We start from the raw sequence: 24,883 nt of genomic DNA on the forward strand, positions 1-24,883 counted from the left end.
CCATCACAGGAAGCGAATGGAATCAAGGTCATGAGCAATGTGCCCCAACCTGTAAAACATGACGGGGCAGCTAAGTCTGTGGCGCTCATCAAAGGAGGAATCCACCCTTGCCCTGAGCCTCCTCCATTCAAGACTTTGTTAACCAACAGGCTGCAGCTCTCTGGGAAAAAATAAATATTACATTACGTGGCTTCCAACATCCTTGAGGGCAAGTTTAGGACACAATGTTTAATTGTTGAAATCCATTCCCTAATCTACATATTTTCAGTTAAAAAATAACATAGCTATGACCAACTCTAGTGGTTATCTAACCTACTAAAATGTTGCAATCTGCTGTTTGGAGCTACTCAGCGGCTGCAGGAGAAAGGACACCAGAGACCAGAGGGTGATATGGGGTTGGGAGGGGAGCATGCTGTACCCCTGCCCCCATGGGTGATAAAAAACAGTTAGGACTCTGGTAATTGCACAAATATTTCTGCTATAGCAGCACCTTCCCTGGACTGCTAACTCTAGTCTCAACCTTCCTGTCCACCCTCCTCCCAGCAGATACTGGGATATTCACAGACACAAATCTGAATACTTTCCTTCCGTGCTCAGGACCTGGCCATGGTGCCCAGTGTCCTGAGGATCAAGTCCTGAGTCCTGGGACTTCCCTGGTGGTGCAGTGGTTAAGAATCCACCTGCCAATGCAGGAGACATGGGTTCGAGCCCTGGTCCAGGAAGATCCCACATGCCGCGGAACAACTAAGCCCGTGTGCCACAAATACTGAGCCTGTGTGCCTAGAGCCTGTGCTCCGCAACAAACAGAAGCCACTGTAATGAGAAGCCCTCGCACCTCAACAAAGAGTAGCCCCTGCTCACCGCAACTTGAGAAAGTCCCCGCGCAGTTAGGAAGACCCAACGCAGCCAAAAATAAATAAATAAAAATAAATAAATTTATTTTTTTAAAAAAGAATGGAACTGTCAGCTTACTACCAAGGGTAGATTTGAGGTCAAGTCCCAGTGATGCTTTTTTTTTTAAATTTACTTATGTTATTTTTGGCTTCGTTGAGTCTTTGTTGCTGCGCGCGGGCTTTCTCTAGTTGTGGAGAGCGGGGGCTACTCTTCATTGCTGTGTGTGGGCTTCTCATTGCAGTCGCTTCTCTTGTTGCAGAGCACAGGCTCTAGGCACGTGGGCTTCAGTAGTTGTGGCACTCGGGCTCAGCAGTTGTGGTTCACGGGCTCTAGAGCTCAGGCTTAATAGTTGTGGCGCACAGGCTTAGTTGCTCCACGGCATGTGGGATCTTCCCGGACCAGAGCTCGAACCCATGTCCCCTGCATTGGCAGGCGGATTCTCAACCACTGCACCACCAGGGAACCCCCCACCTCCACCCAGGTGATGCTTACGTGGCACTGTGAGTCAGACATCTTCTAAGGGATCGACCCATGAGTTAGATACGTTATAGTATCAGCCCCATTTTGCAGGTGGGAAAACTGAAACCCAGAAAGGTTGTCACTTGCCCAAGCTCACACACTGGAATGCCGCCAGAATTCAAACTCAGGCAGCCTGGCTCTGAATGAGGGCTCTGGACCACCAGGCTTTACTATCTCCCATGTGGCAGCAAGGTGAGTAGCCCTCTTCTGGCCTGTTTACTCAACTGTGAAATGGGCTTCCCATTAGTCACCTCTTCAGTTTGCTGCCAGGGTTAAATGACATCGGGCTTAGGTCCAGGAGAAGTGTTTTTAAAATGGGCCCCTTTGTTTCTTCAGTTCCTTGCAGGAGGATGGGAGAAGAGGCCTGGCCGCCTGCCTCCCATGTTAAGTCCTGGTGAGCTGTCCAATGCTCCACTGAGAGGAGAGACAAAACAGGGCAGAGATCCAGACCCTGGGTCTTCCAGAAACCACGGGGCGAAGTGCCCAAGGGCCTGTGTGCCTCTCCCCACCCCCAACTCTCGGCTGGGTGAGGGGCCCCTTGGCTTTACCATGGTCTCCTCCCTCCGGACCGGACCACACCGCATCCTGTTGGGGCCCTGCCAGAGAAGGAATCGGAGTCTGGGTTCCCACTGGGAAGTCCCGCGGGGTGTGATGCAAGGCCTTCCCTGCCCCCCAGGCAGATAAAGGCGCAGAGCCAGCCTGGAGCTGCTAGCCATCTCCGCGCGCCCTGCGTGCCATGACCCGCCGCTGCGCGCTGCTCGCCTGGGCCCTCTCCGGCAGTCCTCAGCCTCGGAGCGGCTCAAGAAGCCTCGGTAAGCTGCATCCCCATCGTGCCCCGCAGAGAGTGGAAGGCCCTGGCGTCCGAGCGCAACCAGCGCTAAGACGGGCCCGTGCGCTACGCGGTGGTGTCGCACGCAGCGGGCAGCGCCTGGGACACCCCGGCCTCTTGCCTGAAGCAGGTCCAGAACGTGCAGCACTACCACGTGCGGACGCTGGGCTGGTGCGACGTGGGCTACGAGTGAGTGAGGAAGAGAGGCAAAAGCTGGAGACGGGACTGGAGCAGAGGGAGGAGCGCGGGCCCAGGAGACCGCAGGGACCCTGTTCTAGAGCCGCCTGGCCGACACCCCGGGCACCTTACTCAACCGCGCAACATCTTCGTCTGTCCCCAGGGTCGCCGCTTAGGGCTGGGCGTGTGCAGGCAGCGCAAAGATGCTAGGAGGAGGGGAAGCAGCTGCAGTCCAAGCTCTGCCCCCAGAGGAACGGACAGACTTTGCCAATACACAGGAAGATATCCTGTGCACTGGATTCCCTTGGTAAAGTCCGGTGCCTCGTTAAGCACCAGGCCGGGTTGCCGTCCCAGCTCCATTTACTGATGGCTGAGCCCTGGGGCAGGCATTCACCCTCTTTCAGCTTCAGTTTCACCTTCCTCCTCTGCAAAGTCAGGGGGGTCGTGGCCCACCCTATCACTAAGCCAGCCAATACCACTTAGGGCACCGCCTGGTGTGCAGTGGGAGCCCCCAAATCCATGGACTGCTGGCGCCTATTACTATGTGCCAGGCTGTGCGCCATATGCTGGGACGGGGGCACAGCCATGAACAGTGTGAATCTAGCCCAAAGGGATTTAAAGACCAGCAGGCAGCAACAGGTGAGAAACAAGCAAAGTCAACAAGATGAATTCAGATGGTGAGAGAAGCGATGGAGAAAAGGAACAGAGTGACTGACGCGGCTCCGGCATATGGGAGCCGAGAGAAGAGTGTAGTAAGCTGGGGGTACAGCAGAGGTAGAGGCCAGGAGGCTGAGTGAGTGGGTCATTCCTGAGGGACAAATGTCAGGGTGGCTGGAGGTAGCTGGGAAGAGTGATATGAAATGAGGAAGGAGTTGGCAGGGGCCGGATGGCACAGGGTCTTGTGGGCCATGGGGAGGACCTCCGTTCTACTCTAAGACAGGAGCCATGAGAGGGATGTGAGCCTGCTTGGATATAAGAAGCTCCCTCTGGCTGCAGTGTGGAGAACAGACTGTAGGGGGGTGAGGGCAGAAACAGGGGCAGGGATTGGTTAGATCTGCCTCTGGGGCCCATGCCCACCAGCTCCCTTTCCAGGGTAATAGGCTGGGGTCCTGCATACGGGCTTCTATAGCAAGAGACTCTACTGGTTCTCAAGCCTCGGTAAACACCAGAATCACCTTACTGGAAATGAAGGTCCCCAGGCTCCACGCTTAGAGACTGCTTCAGTAGAGCTGGGGTGAAGCCAGAAAGCCTGAGGACCTCGCTTGGAAAAACCTGGAAGGCTTCAAGGGTATCCCCAGCTCTTCTGGCTCAAGATTTTACAATTCAAAGGCTCCAACTTCAAATTATTTTTCCAAAAGTCAGGCGCTCCAGTTCTAAGCGTTTCCCTGAAGGAACGAAGAGCAGAGCTTGGCTCCACAGCCTCTGGTCTAAATTACTTTATAGAAAAGCAAACTGAAGTTTGTTTCTCAGATTTTAGGATTCAGAGTCTGATCCAAATGTTTGGAATCCCCCTTCCTTGTCGCATCTTGTTCGGAGCCTCAGTTTCTTCACCTGTAAAATGGGTCTCCTGACTGCCCACCAGGTGGTGGGGTTTGAAGTTTAAATTAGATGCATCCATTTAGCTAATGTACAGAGAGTACCAACTGCTTGTGCCAGATGCTGGGGCTGTGGCAGGACCATAACTGGCCCAGTCCTGGGGGTCGATATCACTATGGTATTTCTAGTCTCTTCAATCCAGATTCTGAGAGTCTGCCTTCCCAAGTGGCAGATTCAGGACCAGTATTAGAGTTCCCAAATTCTGCGCATCCTTGGTGACCTTGTGAGCCAGAGGACCGAGGTGACAGATATCGCATCTCCAAAACGCCAATCTGGTTAATTCCAAATTTGTGCCAAATCAAACTCGCTCAAGCAGGACGTGTTGAATGACTGAACCTGACAGATCTGCTGCCAGGATTGGAAACCTCAAAGAGGCAGATGCTGGGGCTCCAGGGTTTGTGTCTGGTTGCAGCGCCAACCCTCGAGTCCCTGATCCTGTCACTCAAGTGTACCCCAGCAGGGAAGAGGAAGCAGGAAGCAGGCTGGGGAGAGGGCAGAAGAGCTTCTCAGTGGAGAGTTCTGAGAAGCATTAGTGTCCAGGACGTGATCTTGGGTAAATAATCTAAGTCTGCTTCCTCAGCTTAAAGTGGGGATGACAACAGTGCCTGCCTCCGAGGACTGCATGTGAGAATTCAGCAAATCAAGAGCTCAACCAATCCTCCGGGGAGGCAGGAGAGAGCCAGACCATGTGGGTGGGAGTCACGGAGACCTGGGTGAAAATCCTGACTCCTCACGGGGTTGAGGATGCAAAAAGGCGCATGTAGAGCTGTGCTTGACAAATGGCAACGGTCACGGTCATTGTTCTTACTGTGGAAGATTAGAGGATAGGAGGAGGGTGTTGGGGAAATTGTGTGTGAGTGACAGGGACAGGGGCGGGGCAAGCAGAGGACAGGGAGGGAGTCCCCCCCCAACCCGGGGAAGCCCTCTGTCACTCATCCAGACCACCCTCCCACCCCCACAGCTTCCTGATGGGAGAAGACAGGCTCCAGTATGAGGGCCGGGGCTGGAACACCTTGGGCGCCCACTCAGGTCCCACCTAGAACCCCATATCCCTCGGCATCTCCTTCATGGGTAACTACGTGGGTAAGTGACTGTCCAGCCATCAGCTAGGGGGCTGACATGGAGCCCGGGGGTTGGCACCGCGTGGTGAGTAGTTGCTGGGAGGCTCTGCCACCTGGAAGCTCTGTGACCTCGGACAAATGACTCTGCTTCTCTGAGCCTTGTTTCCTCTTTTGGATAAAGACCATTTGCAACCACATGGTTTCAGTGAAGATTAGTCTGTCTCTATAAAAGTTCTTAGACCAGTCCATGGCACCTAAGAAGTGCTTGATAAATGCCAGCTATTGCTGCGGCTTGGCTGGGGAGGTCTGGGGGCAGATGAGGGCAAATAAGCAGTAATCTTGACAGCTGACACTTGCTGAGGGCTTACTCTGTACATAAAATAACTCTTTTGATTATCCCACAGCCCTGTGGGCATGTGTCATTCTCCCCTTTCACAGATGAGGAAACTGAGGCACACAGAGGTTCTGTCATTCTCCCCTTTCACAGATGAGGAAACTGAGGCACAGAGAGGTTAAGTCACTGCTTGGTGGCGGCAGGCTGGGTTCTGGGCCCTAGCGGGCCAGCTCAGAGTACAAAATCAGAAGCACTACCCACACCCCCTCTGCCCTTCGAGGAAGCCCCAGCCTAACTCCTGCCTCTACCTCCCACAGATCGGGTGCCCCCGCCCCGCGCCATCAGGGCAGCCCAGAGTCTGCTGGCTTGCGGCGGCGTGGCTCAGGGATTCTTGACTCCTAGCTACGAGGTCAAAGGACACCGGGATGTGTAGCAGACGCTTTCTCCAGGCTACCAGCTCTACGAAATCATCCGGCAATGGTCACACTACCACCGCGTGTAAGGCCCTGTCCGTCTTCTCACACACACCCCCACCCCATCAGAAACCCCACTGCCTCCCCCTCCCCCAATAAAGGCAAACCTCAAATTGTATTTGTGTCCTGCCATCCCCCTCCCCACCCTCTCTCTCCCCCATAAGATCCCAGCCATCGCCCCCCAACCTCCCAGAACTCTGACCTTGCTCAGAACCCAGAGGCCCCGACCCTGAACCAAGACCCCAGAGATCCCAGCTTGGAAGCCAAATCACAGCTCAGAACCCAGAGGCCCCAGGTCACAGCACAGGAATAACACCAAGTCAGCTGAGATGTCACCACCAGAAGCTCAGGGGTCCTCACCTCCCGGGCAGTAAGCCATGCGGCAAGACACCCCCTCTCTACCACACCGCCAAAGACATCCTGGGCAGCATCTCTGCTTGAACTCCTCTGGGGACAAGCTGCTCACTCCCACCCCTCAGGTCCCCCCCCCCATTGCTTTAGAGAGTGCGGGAGTTTTTTCTGAGCCTGTACTCCAATCTGCCGCCCAGTCATAGGCATGGCCAGAAATACACACAGGTCCCAGTTACACCCCCTCCCCACCCAATCTTCATTCCTCCTCACTCCACCCCGACCCTTCAGTCATAAGCTGAGGGATCCCAAGGGCACATATGTTTATTTACAAAACACACTTACCCTCCCTCCCAGAATGCAATGCCTGCGGGAGACGTAGGGATTGGGGCCTCACACACCTGAGACCCCAACAGCACCAGGAGGAGCGGGGCCTGGGCGGGGCCAGGACACACCAGCCCCGCCCCTCACGCCGAATCCATCTGAATCCATTGGAGGGGCAGTAGTCTCTCTCTGAGGTCACGAGTGCACGTCCAGTCTGTTCATGTATTCCTGCAAGGCCTTCAGGCGGGCGTCGATTTCGGCCATGTCAGCTGCCTGGTGGTCCGAGCTGTACTCTGTGAGAGCAGGCGTGGCTGTGGGGGTCCGTGAGGGGCCCAATATCCTGCCCTCAGTAGCATCCCAGTGGGCTCTGGGGCAGGTGAGGGGGAGATGTGGAGTCCCAGGCTCACCTTTGATGGGGACCCAGCCCCCCGAGTCCACCAGGCGTCTCTGATGGCGGCCGCGTTCCAGGGGGCTAGGTTTCTGCTGCTGGGGGTGGCAGGAAAGGGGGTCAGGCACCCTCTATGCCTGCCCCCCAAATCCCACCGGCAATTCTGAACCAAAGGACCTCATAAAAATTAAGGGTTGACACCTACTGAGTACTTATATGCAAAATAAGCTCCCTGTAGCTTCACCAGAACCCTCAGACGTGAATGCCATTACCATCCCCACTTAACTGATAAAGAAACTGAGCTACAGAAGCTAAGTAGCTACCTTGAGTCACACGGGTTCTAGGGAGGGGAAGCAGGTTTCAAGACCTGGCAATTTGAGGCCAGAGCCGGTGCTCCTAACTAGAGTCTCCTGCCCCCACCTCAGCCCCATCCTCCTCTCCAACCCAAAGGTCTCAAAACACTGCCTCCAGGGCTTCCCTGGTGACGCAGTGGTTGAGAAGAGTCCGCCTGCCGATGGAGGGGACACGGGTTCGTGCCCCGGTCCGGGGGAAATCCCACATGCCGCGGAGCGGCTGGGCCCGCGAGCCATGGCCGCTGGGCCTGCGCGTCCGGAGCCTGTGCTCCGCAATGGGAGAGGCCACAACAGTGAGAGGCCCGCGTACCGCAAAAAACAAACAAACAAACAAAAAAAACACTGCCTCCAAAGGCACTGCGGAGCCGCTTTTACAACCTGATCCCCTAGAATGGAATCATGGGAGAAAGGGCCAGCGAGCTTCCGGTGGTTTAACGCTGCCCCTGCCTCCTCCAAAGCCTGAGGAAAGACACTCACCGTATTGGACCCCCTCCAGGTGGTGGGGCTGGGCGGCTTCCCCCGGCGACGAACGCTGAGAGGATGGAGTAATCAAGGACCAATGGGAGGGGTCTGTGGCACCTCCCACCTGGCCCTCTTCCTTGGTTTCAGGGCTCCAGCCTCCATCACCCAAGTTCCCCGCAAAAGACTGTTTCGAGTCTCCCCAGACACCTGTTTGGGGGCGGTCCCTTCCCCCAGCCCAAGTTTTACCCTCTAGGGAGGGATTCAGAGAAATCCTCGAACTCGCTGCAGGAGCTGGCGGACGAGTAGCGGCTGCGGAAACTGTCCACTAGAGGGAGAAGGAGAGTGTGAGCCTCTAGCACTGGCCACAGCCCCGCCCAGCTCGTCTGCCAGTCCCGCGCGCTCCGGCCCAGTTACCCGACGAGCTGCGGTTTCGGGAGCGGTTAGCCGCGTCTCCTCGACCGGTCACGGCTGCGGGGGGCCGAGTTTGGCGAGACAAGGAGGTGGATGGACGGTCCCCGCTTCCTCCGCTGCCCAATCGGTTTCGCTGCTGCTGCTGCCTGGAGAACAAGAAAGGAGACGCCCACCTGTGCGCCCAACTAATTCGGGAAAGGGCGTCGCTGCGCCCCGTGGGTCACACCTAAATAGGGAAAAATCATGCGGAGACACAGACCAGGTAGGGGTGGGAGAGACAAATAAGCAGGGCGTGGGGATGGGGGAGGCTGGCGATCAGGAGAGGGGATGGAGGTCAGGCGGGAAGCAAGAGCGGGTAGGGGGAAGGGGAGAGATGGAGCAGGTGACAGGTGATGGAGTTGGGAGTTGGGGATGGATGGTCAGAGGGTCAGGTAAAGGGGCAGGGATATGGGCAGGTGAGGAGAAAATGGGCGCTAACTTCATCTTGATCGCTCTCTGCTTCTTCTCCTTGGCTTTCACAAAGGCTGTTGGGTCGAAACGGGGCACGCGACCACCTAGGACCGGGTGGGGGTGGGGTGTGGAGAGAAGAGGAGGCTGGAGTCATAGGATCACGCCTCCACAGTTCTAGTTCCATCCACCTCCTCCCACGGGCAGAGGAGGGTCGTCACAGACCTGTGGGCGAGGGCGAGGGGCGGCCAGGGCGGCCTTGACCCCGGCCCCCGCGGTCGCTCTCCCGGGATGAGGAGCGGGCAGCGCCACGGCCACGCGACGTGGAGCGCTCCCGAGACGTCGAAGCCCGATCTTCCCGGGCCGAGGGCGGCACCACCGGTGTAGTCCGTCTCCTGGGAGCACAAAGCCCACTGTCAGTTTCCCACCAGCGACGACAACTCCTATCCCAAGCCTCTTGCCGGACTGCACCATCTCCGAAACTTCAGGCCCATCCCCCATCAACTCCTAAACATTCACGTACTTACACAATCCTCACAGATACCTTCTCCCAGGGTCCACCCCACATCGAAGCCCCACAAACCACGCCCCCCCAAACCCATCTGTCACTTCCCTACAACCTAACACATCCTTTCACCAGGCCCCTCTCCCAGAGGTCTCCCACAGCTCCCTGGAAACCCTTCCCAATTTTTCAACACCCACCCCAATACATGCCAGCAAACATCACTCGGATACCCACATGCTTAGCCACGCCCTTTCGCTCAACTAGACCTCAGACCCCGCCCCTTTTCGGTCCCTATCTCCAGGTTCAGCCTCCTGAATGCCGCCTCAGGCCTGCCCATCTCTCTACAGACTCCGCCCATCGTTTTCAACTACTGTGTGTGTCCTTCCCTATGCCCCATGCAGTCCTTTAGGCCCCACTCATCCCTCCGTTAGGCCCACTCTCAGGCTCTACCCGCCCTCTCCACCTTACCTGGGCCCCGCCCCGTCACTCAGGCCCCGCCCAACCACGCCCGGAGCCCACCTGCAGGCGGGGTCCACAGCTCCAAGGCCCCACCCACCCCGGGCCGCGCCCCTCACCCCCTCTTGTACATGGCCAGCTCGGTGTTCAGCGTCTTCAGCCGGGCACGCAGGCTCCGCTCCGACGCCTTCACCTCCTCTAGCTGCCGGGAGGGAAGAGGAGCGTAGAGGTCCAGACTGAAGCCAAAGTCCGGGACCCGCCGGCGCCCAGCCGGCCGCCCCGCCACCTCACCTCCTTGGCCAGGCGGCGGCAATCCTGGCTTCGGCGGCCGGACCCGCGGTGCCCGAGGCCGCGCTCCTGCCGCAGCTCCAGCTCCAGGCCGCGCACGAGCCCGCGCAGCGCCTCGACCTCCTGGCGCGCCGCCCGCCCGGCCAGCGCCTCCTCGCGCGATCTGCCCAGCTGGGCCTCCAGCTCGCGCTTCTCAGCCGACAAGCGCGACACCCTGGGAGGAGGAGGTAGAAAGCGAATGCTGGGGCGGGGTGAGAGGCATGGTCCCATAATCCTCATTCCTCCACTGGGTTGGGCACGCACCATTTCTTGATCGGTAATTAGAGAAATGCAAACGAAAACCATCAAGAGATGCTGAGCTTATAGGAACTTTCTAAGACAGGGATCCAGCTCTCAACATCCAAACCCATCAGTCCCAACACCACCTGACAGTAGCAAATACACAGCCCCACAGAGGAAGGCACTGTCCCAGAAACCTGAATCTGATTAGCCTATAGGTTTAACAACCACTTCGCGGGAAATAAACAGAACAGGGGACCACGTGAACCATGGAGATAAAATCAACAAAATCCAGGGACTTCCCTGAAGTCCGTTGAAGCTGGGGCACAAGTACACGTGCATTATACTACTGTCTACTGTGCGTGCTTGGAATTTTTCCCAATAAAACATTTTTTTAAATCCGTGGCTCCCCCGCACTCTCCAAGGAGCTTCCCCATTCGGTCCCTTCCAGCTGACTTCCCCCCTCCCCTCCTCTCCTCCCCCCTCCCTCTCCCATGGTGCTCTTTGCAAACGCAATTCCCTCCTCCTGAACCCTCTCTCCTCCTCCTGGCAGGAACCACTCTACTCATCCTCCAAACATCACATCCCCCACCCCCGCGGGGAAGCCTGCCTGCCCTCCCAGCCAGGCTGTCATGTCCCTCTATTCTCTCCTCTCCTAGCTCTCTGTACGTTTCCTTCCCGGCACCAATCATGGTGAGCTGACGTTGATCAGTGTGATTATGTTTTCTGTCTGCATCCTCACTCCAGCTGTCTGGTCACTGTGTAGGAACTCGGGCTCTGTGGCCTGGCTGATGGCATCCAACTCTATTCCACTTCTTACAAGCTGTGTGACCTGGGGCAGTTTCACTTCACATCTCTGTGAAGTGGGATGATAATAATAACACCTACTGATAAGGCTGCAGGAATCTATAAAGAGCGCTTAGACGTGTCTGGCACTGAGTGATGGCTCAGTAAACATCGATAGGGCCAGGCAGTGTGCCTGGCACACCGTAGGAACTCAGTAAATGTTGGATGACTGAATGAATGAATCTTGGAGTCTTCCCAAACTCCCTAACTCCAAGCTGGGAAGAGAAAGGTAAGAACCAACTGTCCAGTTGTGGATCTCAGGGCAGATGACGCCATCTTGTGGCCATCCTGGGAAACACATGCACACGCACCTGGAAGACTCGCAAGGTTCTCCAAGCCCCATGAGCTTGCACTTCTGGGAGGGGAGAGGTCTGGTCCTCCCAGGCAGCCCTGAGCGCTCAGTCCTGGGCTAGCAGCTGCCAGCAGTGTACAGTGGCTGAGGAACCAAAGGTGGCTTGGGCTGACTGCCTGGATTCAAGGTCTAGCCAGGCCATATTACTTCACTGTGTAACCTGGGGCAAATTCTCTGACCTCTCTGGGCCTCAGTTTCCTCCTCTATAAAATGGGGACGATAGTAGTGCCTACTTTGGGAGGATTAAATCAGTTAAATCATACAGCACTGAACAGAGTCCCTGGCACACAATTAAATGCTCGATAAACAATAGCTACTGGTATTATTATTATTACTACTACTAAAAATAGTATTAGCCCTCCCCAATGAGTGGGGCCCCCACCAGATGGAGACCAAGTCCCAGTCAGCCCCTCCACAGCCCTCAGCACACAGCAGGCACTCGGTAAACATGCCCATCAGGTTCCTGTCACAGCCTCCCATAACACAGGCTCCCTTTCCTGCCTAACCCCATCTCCATTTGCAATATACTCGTGTGGGTATGTGATCAATGTCTCTCTGCCCCCTGCGCTGGCACAACACCATGGGCAGGGAAGGGGCCAGCACAAGAGAGGCGCTTGGTGAAGGTGGATTCAACTGAATAGAGCCCTGCCTCGCACCCTGTCTTTGCACATGCTGTTCCCTTTGCCTGGAACACCCCTCCCTTCCCAGGCAGGGTCAGGTCTCTCTCTGGACTCCCTCAGCCCCATCCATGGTGAATCTTCACTGTCTGCATACAGATCTGTCTCCCGCACTGGACTGGGAGCCCCAGGAGAGGACAGGGCCAGAATTATCTCGGTCATTGCTGTGTCCCCAGCACCATTAACACATGGTGGGCACAGAGGAGGGGCTCAGAGTAAGTATTTGGGGAATGAGGGATGGCTGTCCTTCCAACAGTGCTAAGCATTGGGTCCCGCAGTGCATGATGGGATGTGTCCCCCCCAGCCCCAACCGCCCACCCCCACCTCCAGACTTACTGCTCCCGCAGATGCCAGATCTCAGTTTCCCGGCTGTCCCGAGTGTCCTGGCCATCCAGCCCTCGAAGGCGGCTCAGCTCCTCCTTTAGTGAGCGAATGATGCCCCGCAGGACCACAGGGTCTGGTTTGCCCTGGTACGGGAGGGGCAGCGGGTAGTGAATCCTGAGAAGGAGGATTAGAACCGTGGCATCTCAGAGGCCAAGAATCCACCCAGGAAAGGACATGTGACCATTTCTAGCCAAATACTACAGGAAATTGGTTGGGAGTCTTCTGGGAACACTTTTAGTTTCCTGATAAAAGCAGCTGATACAATTAACAAGCACAGCCCTGTTCCATTTCCTCCTGCTTTGGTATAGATGCAATGCCTGGAGAAACAGCAGCCATTTTGTGACCATGAAGAGATAAGGATGCAGTCAAAAAGCCAACACGTTAAGGATGAGGAAAAGAAGAACAAAAACAAAAACAGAAGGAGCCTGAGTCCCTAACAAACTGTTGAGTAGCAGCCATCTACCTAGACATCTCGTTATGTGATAAACTATTGTTTAAGGCACTGATAATGGTTATCCTGATACTTGTAGCCAAACACAATACTAAATGATATAACCCTCAACACTGAAGATTCCAAAGGCTAGACTTAAGCAACATCCCCACCTAGCCCTGGGTACCAGGGGTTCTTAAGTTCTATCCACGTCCTCTCCCACCTGACCACCAGCTACCAGCCTGGTGGGTATACTTGTACCCACCTGTCAAACTCCACAGAGTAGATGAGGATCAGGTAGCGCTTGGAGTTGAGCTGGGCCGATCTCGAGGCCAAGGGGCCTGGGCGGCCCCCCATCTTTCGGTTCCGCAGGGACTCCAGATCTGTGTAGGTCAGCAGGTCAAGGGTAACCGACTCACTGCTCTGTTGGAGAGAATGGGAGGAGCTTCCAAAAGACCCAACGTGGCCATACCCAGAGCACACAACCCACACACCTGGGCCACGCCCCATTCATTCTCTGGGCTAGCTGGGCTTTTCCACCACTGAGGCTGGTGATCAAGATGACCCTGCCCCATGAGGGGCTGCCACAGGACATCATCAGAGGGAGAAACTGAAAAGAACCTAAATGCTCAGCCACAGGAGACAGCTTAGTGCTGGGGCTTCCAAGTACTGTCCACAGACCCCTGGGGGTCCCCAAGACCCTTTCAGGGGAGTCCATGGGGTCAAAACACCTTGCATAATAATACTAAGATGTCATCTGCCTTTTTTGCTGTGTTGACATTTGCACTGATGGTGCAAAAGTCATGGTGGGTAAAACTGCTGGTGCCCATTAGCAGAAAGCAAGCCAGGGGCATCAAATGCACTAGTAACCATTGTATATTCCACTGCCACGCAGTCTCCGCAGGGGGATGGGAAGGAGGGAGAAACACACAAATAAATAAATAACTAGATAAAAACACAGAAAATGAAACCTAGGAATGTCCTTGATAAACCTGTAAAAATTATTAATTTTGGGGGGGCCGCACTGCACAGCTTGCAGGATCTTAGCTCCCCGACCAGGGATCGAACCCGCACCCCCTGCAGTGGAAACGCGGAGTCTTAACCACTGGACCGCCAGGGAGCCCCAAATTATTAATTTTTTTGACTCTTGACCCTTGAGGGCACATATTTTTACTACTGTGTGTGACAAAATGGAAAGTACACATTCGGCTGCATATCAAGGTATGACATTTTCTAGGAAAAGCACTTGTGTGATTGAATTTTGAGCTAAATTAGCCACTTTTTCATGGAACACTATTTTTACTTGAAAAGGTACTGACAAAAACTACGGTTATTCAGTCTTCGATGTCTGGCAAGCATTTTCTCAAAAATGAACAAAGCAAGCCTGTCACTTCCAAAAAAATACAGCTAACGGTATTTGTTTTGCAACAATAAAATTCAAACTCTAAAGTGAAAATTAGAATTTTGGAAAACTTGTACCTGCCACTGTGTGCTTGATAGCTTCTCAGTGTTGAAAGGCTTTCCTGGACAGATCAGTGAGGATATTAACAAATATGACTTCCTGATATTGTATAATGAAATGTGTCAACATTTGGAAGATTTGCACAACTCCGTGAACCAATATTTTCCAAATGACCAATGCATGATGTTACAAATGATGCTACAAATGCATGATGTTAGAAAATGAGTAAAAGATCCCTGCAAAGTAAAGACACACCAATAGATTTTAATGTCACAGAACAGGAAAAGTTCACTGGGAATGGTCTCAGATTCCACACTGCGATAAACCTTTAAGAAACTACCACATGTCCAGTTTTAATGTGCTGGCAAGAGAGGATATGCACAATTATCTGAAAAAGCTATTAAAGGACTCCCTTTTTCAGCTATATATCTGCCCGAGGCAGATTTTTCTGCATGTACGTCAATCAGGACATATCACAACAGACAGCAGAAGCACATGAGAATCTAGCAGTTTTCTATTAAGCCAGACATTAAAGAGATTTGCAAAAAATGTTAAAAAAAAAACCCCACTATATTTCTTACTAAATAATTTTGGTTTTGAAAATATTTTTCATAAAAAGGTTATTTAGGTCAGTAACAGGTTTGTTACTGTTATTTTTAAATGAATTTGTAAATATCTTTATATTTTTCTCAGTTTTAATTTACAATATGGCAAACAAATATTGATAGATAAAACCTGCATGAACAAAAGCTCCTTGGTGTCCTCAGTAATTTTTAAGAGTATAAACAGGTCCTGAGACCAAAAAGTTTTTTTTTTTAATTAATTTTTATTGGAGTATGGTTGCTTTACAATGGTGTGTTAGTCTCCACTGCACAACAAAATGAATCAGCCATACACATAACGGTATCCCCTCCCTTTCGGACTTCCCTCCAATTTAGGTTACCATAGTGCATTAGGTAGAGGTCCCTGTGCTATACAGTATGTCCCCATCAGTTGTCTATTGTATACATAGTATCAATAATGTGTATGTGTCCATCCCAGTCTCCCAATTCCTCCCACCCCACCCCTTTCCCCCTTGGCATCCATACATTTGTTCTCTATGTCTGTGTCTCTATTTCTGCTTTGCAAATAAGAACATCTATACCATTTTTTCTACATTCCACATATATGCCTTATTATACGATATTTGCTTTTCTCTTTCTGACTTACTTCACTCTGTATGACACTCTCTAGGTCCATCCACGCTGGGACCAAAAAGCTTGAGAAGCACTGGGTTAAATAAATCATGACGCATGGGTATACTGGAATACTAAGCAACCGCTAACAAGGATGACAAACTCAAAAGTTGTAATAATAATAAAAATAGACAATACCTGTGTAGCACTTATTATGAGCCAGGCACTATTCTAAGCTTTTTACATGTAATTCACTTAATCTTCATAACATTATGAAATGGGGACTACTATCATCCCCACATTACAGATAAGGAAACTAAGACATGGAGTAACTGGCCCACAGCTCCCAAGTAGTAAGTGCTAGTGATTACTGATTCCAGAGTCCATGATCCTGGCCATTATGCTATACTGCCTATAGATACCAAAATGTTAACAGTCTGAGGTGGGGGATAGAAACAGAATTTAGACTCTTACTTTCTAAGTCACACATTACTTTAATATCATCACAATTTTATGAGTGCACATCTTACCTGTAACCAGAGAAATAACGTAGTTCACAGTTTTTAAATGATGTCTAAATAGCATCTATGTCACTCTAAGCTCCAACCTGCTTCTTTTTTTCCTATTAATATTTTTAACTATTTGACATTATATTTTTTTTTCAATTGTCTGTCTCTCCCACTAGGCTGTCAGGTTCATGAGGGCAGGAATTTTGTCTCTTTTGTTTAGTGCTGTATTCCAGTGCCTGGCACACAACAGATGCTCAGTAAATGAAATGAATGATTATCTATATCCACTGACATGACTAAATTTTTATGAATTATTGTTAAATCTTTTAAAAGGCTACAGAATACCTTGGGAAATATATCAACTACATAAAATTATAGATCTGCAAATACACACACGTTCACATCACAAGTGAATACAGAAATGCAGAAATGGCTGGAGTGATTTCCATCAAAATATTAATAAAAGGGACTTTCCCAGGGGTCCAGTGGTTAAGACTCCACCTTCCAATGCAGGGGGTGCGGGTTTGATCCCTGGTTGGGGAACTAAGATCCCACATGCCACGCAGTGCGGCCAAAAAATATATATATATTAACAAAATATTACTAGGAGTAAGTATTGGGAATGGAGTGATTTTTACTTTCTTCTTTACATTTCTCTGTGACTTGAATTTTCTCCATGATAATCATTATCATTAGAATTACAATCAGAATAAGGTATTTACATTTGGGAAAGAAGAAAAGAAAACGATAGCCCTGTTCCTTCAATAAAAGAGAAGGTAGAGGGTCTTGCATACATCAGGTGGGCATCTACCCTCCCAGAGACCCAGGGAACAGACAGCTCCCCCAGCCCCCAACCCTGGCCCCTACCTGGGTGAGGGCCGACTCCAGCATGTTACAGAAGATGTTGAACTGTTTGAAGTTCCCTGTCTTGTGAGTCAAATCTTCGATGACTAGGTAGGGAGAAAAGTCCTTCCTGAGGTCTGACCACTTGGCCAGCCCAAGGGCAATGCACCCAACCTTTCCACCTTTCCCCAACACCAGTGCTTCTGGCCCAAGAGATGAGCCCTACACCCCCTCCCCAGCTTAGAGAGCTTCTAGTCAGGTAGAAGAGGCAGGTGGACAGGATCCTGACTGGCCTCATCTGGGAGAAGCTGAGCCCAGGGAAGGACAAGTGAGCCCACCCAGGCAGGCACACTCACAGCTGGCATCGAATTCGGCCCGCCACTGGTCGGCCGTCATCCGGTCCTCCACCTCCAGCTCTAGCACCTGCCCAGACACCATCACCCGCACGGCATGCTCCACACCCCGGAAGACGTAGTCCACCTGCAGGCCAGCTGGCTGGTCCATGGCCAGTGTCGCTGGAGAGGGGAATGAGACAGAGACCTGGAGGGGCTGAGAGCCCAGACTCAGGAGCTGGAAGGCCAGAATCCTGGTTCCACCATGTACCACCTTAGGAAAGAGACTTTGTCTCTCTGTGCCTCAATTTCCTCATCTGGAAAATGGGTACAATAATGGCACCTACCTCATAGAGCTGTCATGAAAATTAAATTGGACAATACATGTAAAAGCACTTGGAACTGTGTCCTGCACGTTACTATGCCCAATACACGCTGGTTAATAGAATATATGATTTCCAATAAGAGGATCAAGATTAATACTATTATTAATTTATTAATCCTTATACTCATTATATATTTATTGTTTATTCATTTATTTAAACATTTGTGGAGAAAAGTCAAGCCGTAAAGGGAGACAGAGTACTGAGATCAGGCTGGGCAGAGATTTTAAATAGAGGGTCAAGGGCAGGCCTCCCTGGGGAGGTGACATTTGGACAGAGAACTGAAGAAGGTCAGGGAACAAGCCAAGTGGCTATCCCTAAGGAAAGTGGTCCAAGGCGAGAGAACAGCCAGTGCATGGATAACAGATTATCCATGATAAACTTAAATCATTTACATTGAATTAATAATTGAACTTCTTCATTAGTCCGCTGTAAGCATAAATACTTTCTCTCAGCCAACAGGACTACTACTCACTGTTAGTTCTATGAGGAGTTGGAGGAGAGGGTAGGCCTCCACCCTCAGCATGAATTCTAGGGAGTGGTTCAGAATGGGAGCCCCAGGCTGTTTGGGTTCGTGTCCAAGTTCAGCTACGTGCACTTAGATGGGCAAGTAACTTAACCTCTCTTGGAGCCAGATTCCTTATGTTTAAAGTCTGTGCCATCCTGGGTGCTGGGGATATGATGAGAAACCAGATTCTGTCCCTACCCTCAAGAGGGTGGCAACAGTTAGAGGCATAAAAATGTCAACTGGTGAGGAAAGGGGATACTAGCGAGTAGGGGTCGCTCTTTTAGCTAAGGTGGTCAGGGAAGGGCCACCCCCTCCCTGCTGAGCAGAGGCCTGGAAGGAGGGAGGGGGGGAAGACAGGTGAATATCTGGGGATTAGGATCCAGGTAGAGGGCACAGCCAGGCAAAGATTCCAAGGCAGGATGTACCTAGTTTGTTCTGAAAACACCAAGGAGGTCAGCATGAGGGAAGGAGAGAGGGAAAGTGAGGAGATCAGAGAGGTAACGGGCCAGATGATGTTCCTGCAGGCCTTTGTAAGCCCACAGAAGAATAACAGCGTTTATCTCCTTAGATTGGTATAAGGATTAAATGAATTAATTATGTAAAAATCCTTGGTGAAATTGAGCCATCCCTGACCCAAGCAAGCACTCAATACATATCGGCATCATCATCATTTTTTTTATTGAAATATAGTTGATGGACAACATTATGTTAGTTTCAGGTGTACTACACAGTGACTTGACATTTGCATACATTATGAAATGATCACCACGACAGACCTAGTAACCATGTATCCCCATACAAAGTTATTCCAATATTACTGATCATATTATGTGGCTTATTTTATAGCTGGAGGTTTGTACCTCTTAATCCCCTTCACCTATTTCATCCCCGCTCCCAGTCATCGCTATTCTTGTTATTATTACTTTGTTGTTGTTTCTGAGCTTGAAAGGGACTAGAGAGACAAGGCCAGCCCATTCCCTTCCCAGTGTACAGATGGGGAAACTGTGGCTCTGTGAGAAAAAGAGCCCTGTGCAGAGTCCCACCGGTGCTGCAAAGACAGAGGCACCCAGGGATGCCCCCAACCCAGTTCATGGGGACTCCTCCAATGCCTGACCTCCTTCTCTCCCCACTGTCTCCTTTAGTCCTCACACTTTCCCCAATTTAGTCCTTCCTAAAGTCTGATGTTGGAAAATTTAATAGTTTGAGCCCTGAATCTCTAGGTCAGTGATTTTTTTTTTTTTTTTTTGACCGTGCCACTGCACGGCATGCAGGATCCTAGTTCCCCGACCAGGGCTCGAACCCGCACCCCCTGCAGCAGAAGCACCGAGTCTTGACCCCTGGACTGCCAGGGAAGTCCCTCTAGGTCAGTGATTTTTAATCTTTTTAGAGTCCTTGAGCTTTTGAGAATCTAATGAGATCTCTGAACCCTCCCCAGATAAATGAATAGATCCATAACCTCTGCAAGTAATTTCAGAGTCTCCCAGAATACCGCATCCCCAGGCTCATCCACAGATCCCCTTTCTCAAATGCCCAAGGACAATAGCCAGAGCCCCAGCCATCCTGAGAGGCACGTCTCTGCCTCTAGACCCAAGCTCTTAACTTTATCTGGGGGAGGGGGTCTCTGGTGCTTTGGACGGACTGATGAAATCTGGAGAACCTTTTCCCACTCACACTCTCATAACTGTACTTTCATTCTCTGGGGTTTCAGAAGCGGGGGGGAGGTTAATAATTCCTGATCTACGGGCAAACAAACAGTTACACATTTCAACATATCCCTCATCCCCTGGCCCCTAGTGCGGGTGCCAGGCAGCGCTGGCCCCGCCCTACCGGGTGTCCTAAACCCCGCCCACCCACTCCGCCCCTCAGACCCCGCAAGCCAATCAGCGGTTGCGCTGTCCCGGTTACCACGGCGCCAAAGGCAGCAGCGGAACACTTGACGAGCCACGCAGCCTAACCGCCCCATTCACCACCCCACTCTTGGTACCCAACTCTCCCGAGGAGGCAGAGGAAGAAGGGGACGCGGCCCTGCCCTCCTCCTTCCCCACTCCCCTACATAAGCCCCCCATTCATAGGCCTTCATTAGATAAGAGGGCCTTTCTGCATCCCACTGCCCTGATGACACAGCCAACACCTCAGTCTCCAGATAGTAAGCCCCTGAATATTCTGCCCGAATTCAACTCTCCCCTTACACCTACCTGCCTCCTCACCTGCACAAACTGCGCCCGCTCCCTCCCTCCATCCTCTCTTCTAGACAGAATAAATCCCACACTCCCCAGCCAGCTCGACTCTCCCCTCCTGACCCCAGCTCCCCATCACTCACTCCCTAGATGGCCTCGAGATTCTGGTCACTCCCCTTCTCCCAGTCCCCCATGTTCTACTGGGGTTCCCCCCATATTCTACTTGAATTTTGTCCTGTCCCCCACAACACACACACTATTCCGCCTGGATCCTGTCTGCATATTTGCCCAAGGTTCTACTCCACACACACCCCATCTTCAGCCTGTATTCTGTAACCCTGATATTTCATCTGGATTCTGTTCCCTCTCAAATTCTATGTAAACTCCCTGCACCACCCCCCATTTTCCACTTCTCTTCCCTTTGGAGAGCCCTCCTTGAAGCCCCCCTCCCCCCCAAGTTCTGGAATTTTCCAGGCACGAAGTCACTCCCTCCCTCCTTCATGCCCCACCCTGCCCCCACTGCCGACCCTGTCCTTCTACCTGCATCCTCCATCCTTGCTCTGTGACTCCAACCAGTGGTCTGTGACCGCCGACCAGTGGCCCATCCTGGTCGCTGGTTTTGTTCCAGTCTCACGTCTCTCCCAGCTCCTCTTCGCCTCAGCTTAGTGACCTCCACAACCCAGCCGGGGTGCTGTGCCTTTGAGGCCCCGCCCCTACCAACCCGCGACGTCAGCACTTCCACCTAGTGCACTCCGGGTGGACTCCCCAGCGCCCCACTCTGGTCCTCACACCTGACACCATTTCTCCGGCCTTATGACACCATGGCTTCAGTGCACACGCGCGTGTACACACACTCAGTTTTCCAACCCCCAGCCCTCTCATCTTTCACTAAGGTGACCCCCTCTCCATTTCCAGTGTGACATCACCGCCCCTGGCTCCTCCTCCCGAATTATGCTCCCCGGATATTTCAGATTTCACAGCCCTCACCCCAGGACCGGAGTTGACAGTCCTCCACGCTGGGCTACCCCAAAACAAGTCCACATCACCATGTCCTACACCAGACATGGGTAAATCATCGCCCCTGGCAGCCCCTACCCGATGGTTGTTTTCCCACCATCTGCCACCACCACGCCCCACACCAAATATTCCCGCCAGCCATGACCTAGCTGGAGTCTCCAATACAGCGTACCCCCCACTTCACCTTCATACACGTGGCCTGGCCTCAGTGACTCTTCCGAGCCCCCAGCTCACTGCCCCGCCCCCCACCATGTGGGTGAATTGGGGCTGGATGGAACCCCCTTCCCCTTAGCCCTGCACTCCAGATCAAAACCTTCCACATTATCCCCCTGGAATATATGGACCCCAAAGCCCTTTAGGACACCCCACAATCCAGACCCCCATAGTGCCCACCGCAGCCCATCACCACCCCCTAGGATATCAGACACCCTCCCCCACTGTCCCTCAAATGCTTTTTGCCTTAGATAAGGACTAGGCACACCTACCAACCAGTGACTCACCCTTAATTCTGCTCTCTGGTAGGTATTGTAACCATCCCCCATTTTACAGAGGATGAAGCATCTTGCCTCGAATCCTACAGCGAGGGACTGGCACATTCATCCCCCTACTCCTTACTCAGCTGCCTTTCCCTGACTACCTTCCTTTTCCTGCCATAACTCTCTTCCTTCCAGCACAAATCCAAATGTGGGCTCACACCCTAAGCATGGTACACGCTGCAGGCTGGGGACTCCTGGGTTCAGATCCTAACCCATGATGTGACCCCCGGCAAGGCATTTACCCTCTCTGGGCCTTTCCCCATCAGTAAAGCGGGGAAGAGTTCCCACCTCACATAGGATTATTGTGGGGATTGAATTAGTCAATACATACAAGGTGCTTCAAACAGAGCCTGGCACTTGGTCAACCGTTACCATCTGTGCAACTAGCTGATGACTAGTTGCCAGACCAGAAGTTCATGAGGGCACAGCCATTTTGATCATTCTTGTATCTTCAGCACCCGGGGCCTGGCACAGATCCGGGGCTGCTTGTGAATTAATGATCGATGCCAGGAGGCAGGGTTCAAGGCACTGGAGAACAAGCAAGGTCTTCTCAGCTCACTCCTTGTCATCCTCTAAGTCTCAGCTCCAATGTTTCCTCCTGCAGGAAGCCCTCCCTGACTCCCAGGCTGGGTAAAGGGCTGCCTCGATCACTGCAGAGTCCCCAACATGGCCTAGCACTGGGCCAGCCACAGAAGAGGAGTTGAATGATGAGAGTTCCAGCCCAAGCTCTGAACTGACCTGTTTTTCAAAGTGAGGGCTGCAGACCTTCAGCATCAACACAGGAGCCTGATGACAATGCATCATCCTGGGCCTGGTCCCAAACCTACAGAAGCAGAATTCCTGGAGGTGGGCCCAGGAATCTGCATTTCCTATAAGCTCCCCCAGCACGAACTAGAGCTGAGATCTTCTGCCTGTGGCCACCACAATCTGCCCAGTTTATGATCCCATCTAGACCCCAACACCCTCCCAGCTCAACAACCCTGCCCTATATCACAGGGAGACCCCCCACGAAACGGTGGTAATGGTGGAACAGTACAACTAACACCTTTTAAGCACTATGTGCGTTTCTAGGTGCTGAGTTCTAGATCCACTTGAAGCCAACACTCTAGTGAGGGGCGTCTAAGAAGCCCAGTGGATATAAACAAACACTAACATATGTCAGGTAATGGTAAACCTTATGAAGAAAAGTAAAGCCAGGTGGTGAAGGGCCAGAGGGTGGCAGGAGCTATTTTAGTTTGGGTGGTCAGCGAGGGCCAGTCTGTGGAGTTGACATTTGAACAGAGACTTGAAGGAGATGCCACAAAGGCATCTGGGGGAACTCAATGCAGACAGAGGGGACAGCAAGTACATTCCCCAAGTGGGGATGTATTTGCTATGATTGAGGGACAGCAAGGGGGCCAGGGTGGCTGAAGCAGAGTAAGTGGGATTGGTGGGATTTGAGAGCGGCGGCGGGGGGAGCTGGATCAGGTGGGGCCTTGTAGGCTTGACAAAGGCTTTTACTGCGTGAGATGGGAGCCATGGGAGGGTCTGAGCAGGGGAGCAACATGATCTCACTTCTGTATTAACTTGACCGCAGGGTCAAGGGCAGAGGCATGGGACCCAGTGAGGAGCCCACTGCAAAACATTAGGTAAGGACAGGTGATGGCTTAGGCCAGAGCAGTAGCAAGGGAGGTGGTGAGACACGGCTGGATTCTGGATGTGTTTTGAAGGCAGGCCTGTGAGATTTGCTGATTGACAGTACGTGGGTGAAAGAACAGGGAGGAGTGAACGACAACTCCAAGATTTCTGTCCTGAGTACCTGGAAGGACGGGACTGCCATCAACTGGGTTTGGAGGTTGAAGGGGGAAAACGCCAAGTTTAGTTTGGGACAAGTTTTTAAAGTCTGTATGTCAGCTGGACTTCCAAGTAGAGAAGGGCCAGCCATTGGACATATGAGTCTTGAGTTCAGAGTAGATATCCCGACTGGAGATAGACACTTGGAAATATCATTACATAAAGAGCATATGAAGCCAGGAGACTGGGTGAGGCCACAAGGTGAATGGTACAGACTGAGAAGAGAGAAGGTCATTCTACTGATGATGAAGCTGAGGCACAGAGGGTTAAACAACTCACCCAGTGGCAAAGCCAGTGGCAAAGCCAGCATTCACGCTCAGGCAACACAACGCCAGAGCCCACACTCTTAGCCACCGGTAGGGTTAAGAAGTTTAAGAGTTAATTCACATAATACACTTGGTAGGTGCCTGGCACATAGTAAGCCTTCAGTAAACGCTACGTGTATCATAAGCTTTCACACCTCATCAAAGCACACCCTCATCCTTGGAGTTCTCAATATTGTTCTTCACCTGCCCTCCACCCAAATCAAAGGTTTAACTGATGGCAGGGACTTCCACCACTCCACAATGCTCTATAATAACCCTCTGCCTTAAAACCTCCCATTAAATCGCAAGGCTATCTTACAAGGACATTTCTATATTTTACCATCTTCTGTCTCCTACTTTACACACTTCCCCCTTTAAAGAGCCTCCTGCGAAACAGAAAACGCCCCCCGCCTCACATACTGCCCTCTGCCTCACAACTCTACCCCTGTTAAAGGGCAACCCCTCCCGATTCTCACACTGCCAGTTCTGCTGCCTGCCCAGCCCACTCTCCCCCCAGAGCACCCCCCTCCCCCCAGGATCGCTACCCCAGCCCGCGCACCAACTACTCTCGCCGCCTCTCACCTTCTCCGCGGACAACGCTCCTCGCGAGCGGTTCAACTGCCGAAGCTCCAGCCCCGCCCCAGGATCCGGCCTTCTCGCTTCTGATTGGTACTGGCTTACTCGCAGCCAAGTTCCCATTAGTCAAAACAGACGCCCGTCACTATAACCCGCCCCAGAGAAGAACCCGCCCTCCAATGCTTGCAATTGGCCAACTCAGAAGAGAGGCTCCGAAATGGGTCGGGTCGTCAGTCTTCTCTCCAATCACTACTGGCCGGTAACTACTGCCAGTCATACAAAGAAGGTTGTTCCTCTGAGAGGGGAGGGAATCCCGGAAGTAGCTCTTTGACTCCGCCCATAACCCCCTGCGGCAGAGCAGGCCACGCCCACGCGGAGGGGCAGGCTGGAGGAC

General features: G+C 52.3%; 2 protein-coding genes across 2 annotated transcripts; one reads left to right on the forward strand and one right to left on the reverse strand.

Annotated features, from left to right (window-relative positions):
• Nucleotides 1–2,149: 2,149 nt before the first annotated feature.
• On the forward strand, nucleotides 2,150–5,843 carry PGLYRP1 (peptidoglycan recognition protein 1; the record flags this gene model as incomplete). The annotated part of the gene is given in 6 exon segments (XM_082677191.1): nucleotides 2,150–2,188; nucleotides 2,190–2,291; nucleotides 2,295–2,431; nucleotides 4,977–5,052; nucleotides 5,056–5,098; nucleotides 5,728–5,843. Coding segments are annotated over 6 exon segments (513 nt in total).
• Nucleotides 5,844–6,604: 761 nt separating this feature from the next.
• CCDC61 (coiled-coil domain containing 61) lies at nucleotides 6,605–24,517 on the reverse strand. The gene is made up of 14 exons (XM_082677481.1): nucleotides 24,496–24,517; nucleotides 17,179–17,337; nucleotides 16,847–16,929; nucleotides 13,099–13,256; nucleotides 12,356–12,517; nucleotides 9,869–10,079; nucleotides 9,697–9,779; nucleotides 8,842–9,011; nucleotides 8,648–8,723; nucleotides 8,173–8,315; nucleotides 8,005–8,083; nucleotides 7,774–7,828; nucleotides 6,963–7,041; nucleotides 6,605–6,848 (listed from the first exon to the last, which is right to left on the reverse strand). Exons 2-14 carry the CDS (start codon nucleotides 17,324–17,326, stop codon nucleotides 6,751–6,753), a joined length of 1,545 nt encoding a protein of 514 aa, XP_082533607.1. The 5' UTR covers nucleotides 17,327–17,337; nucleotides 24,496–24,517; the 3' UTR covers nucleotides 6,605–6,750.
• Nucleotides 24,518–24,883: the final 366 nt, after the last annotated feature.

This window comes from Grampus griseus (assembly GCF_964374135.1).
Source record: "Grampus griseus genome assembly, chromosome: 19".
NCBI lineage: Eukaryota > Metazoa > Chordata > Mammalia > Artiodactyla > Delphinidae > Grampus > Grampus griseus.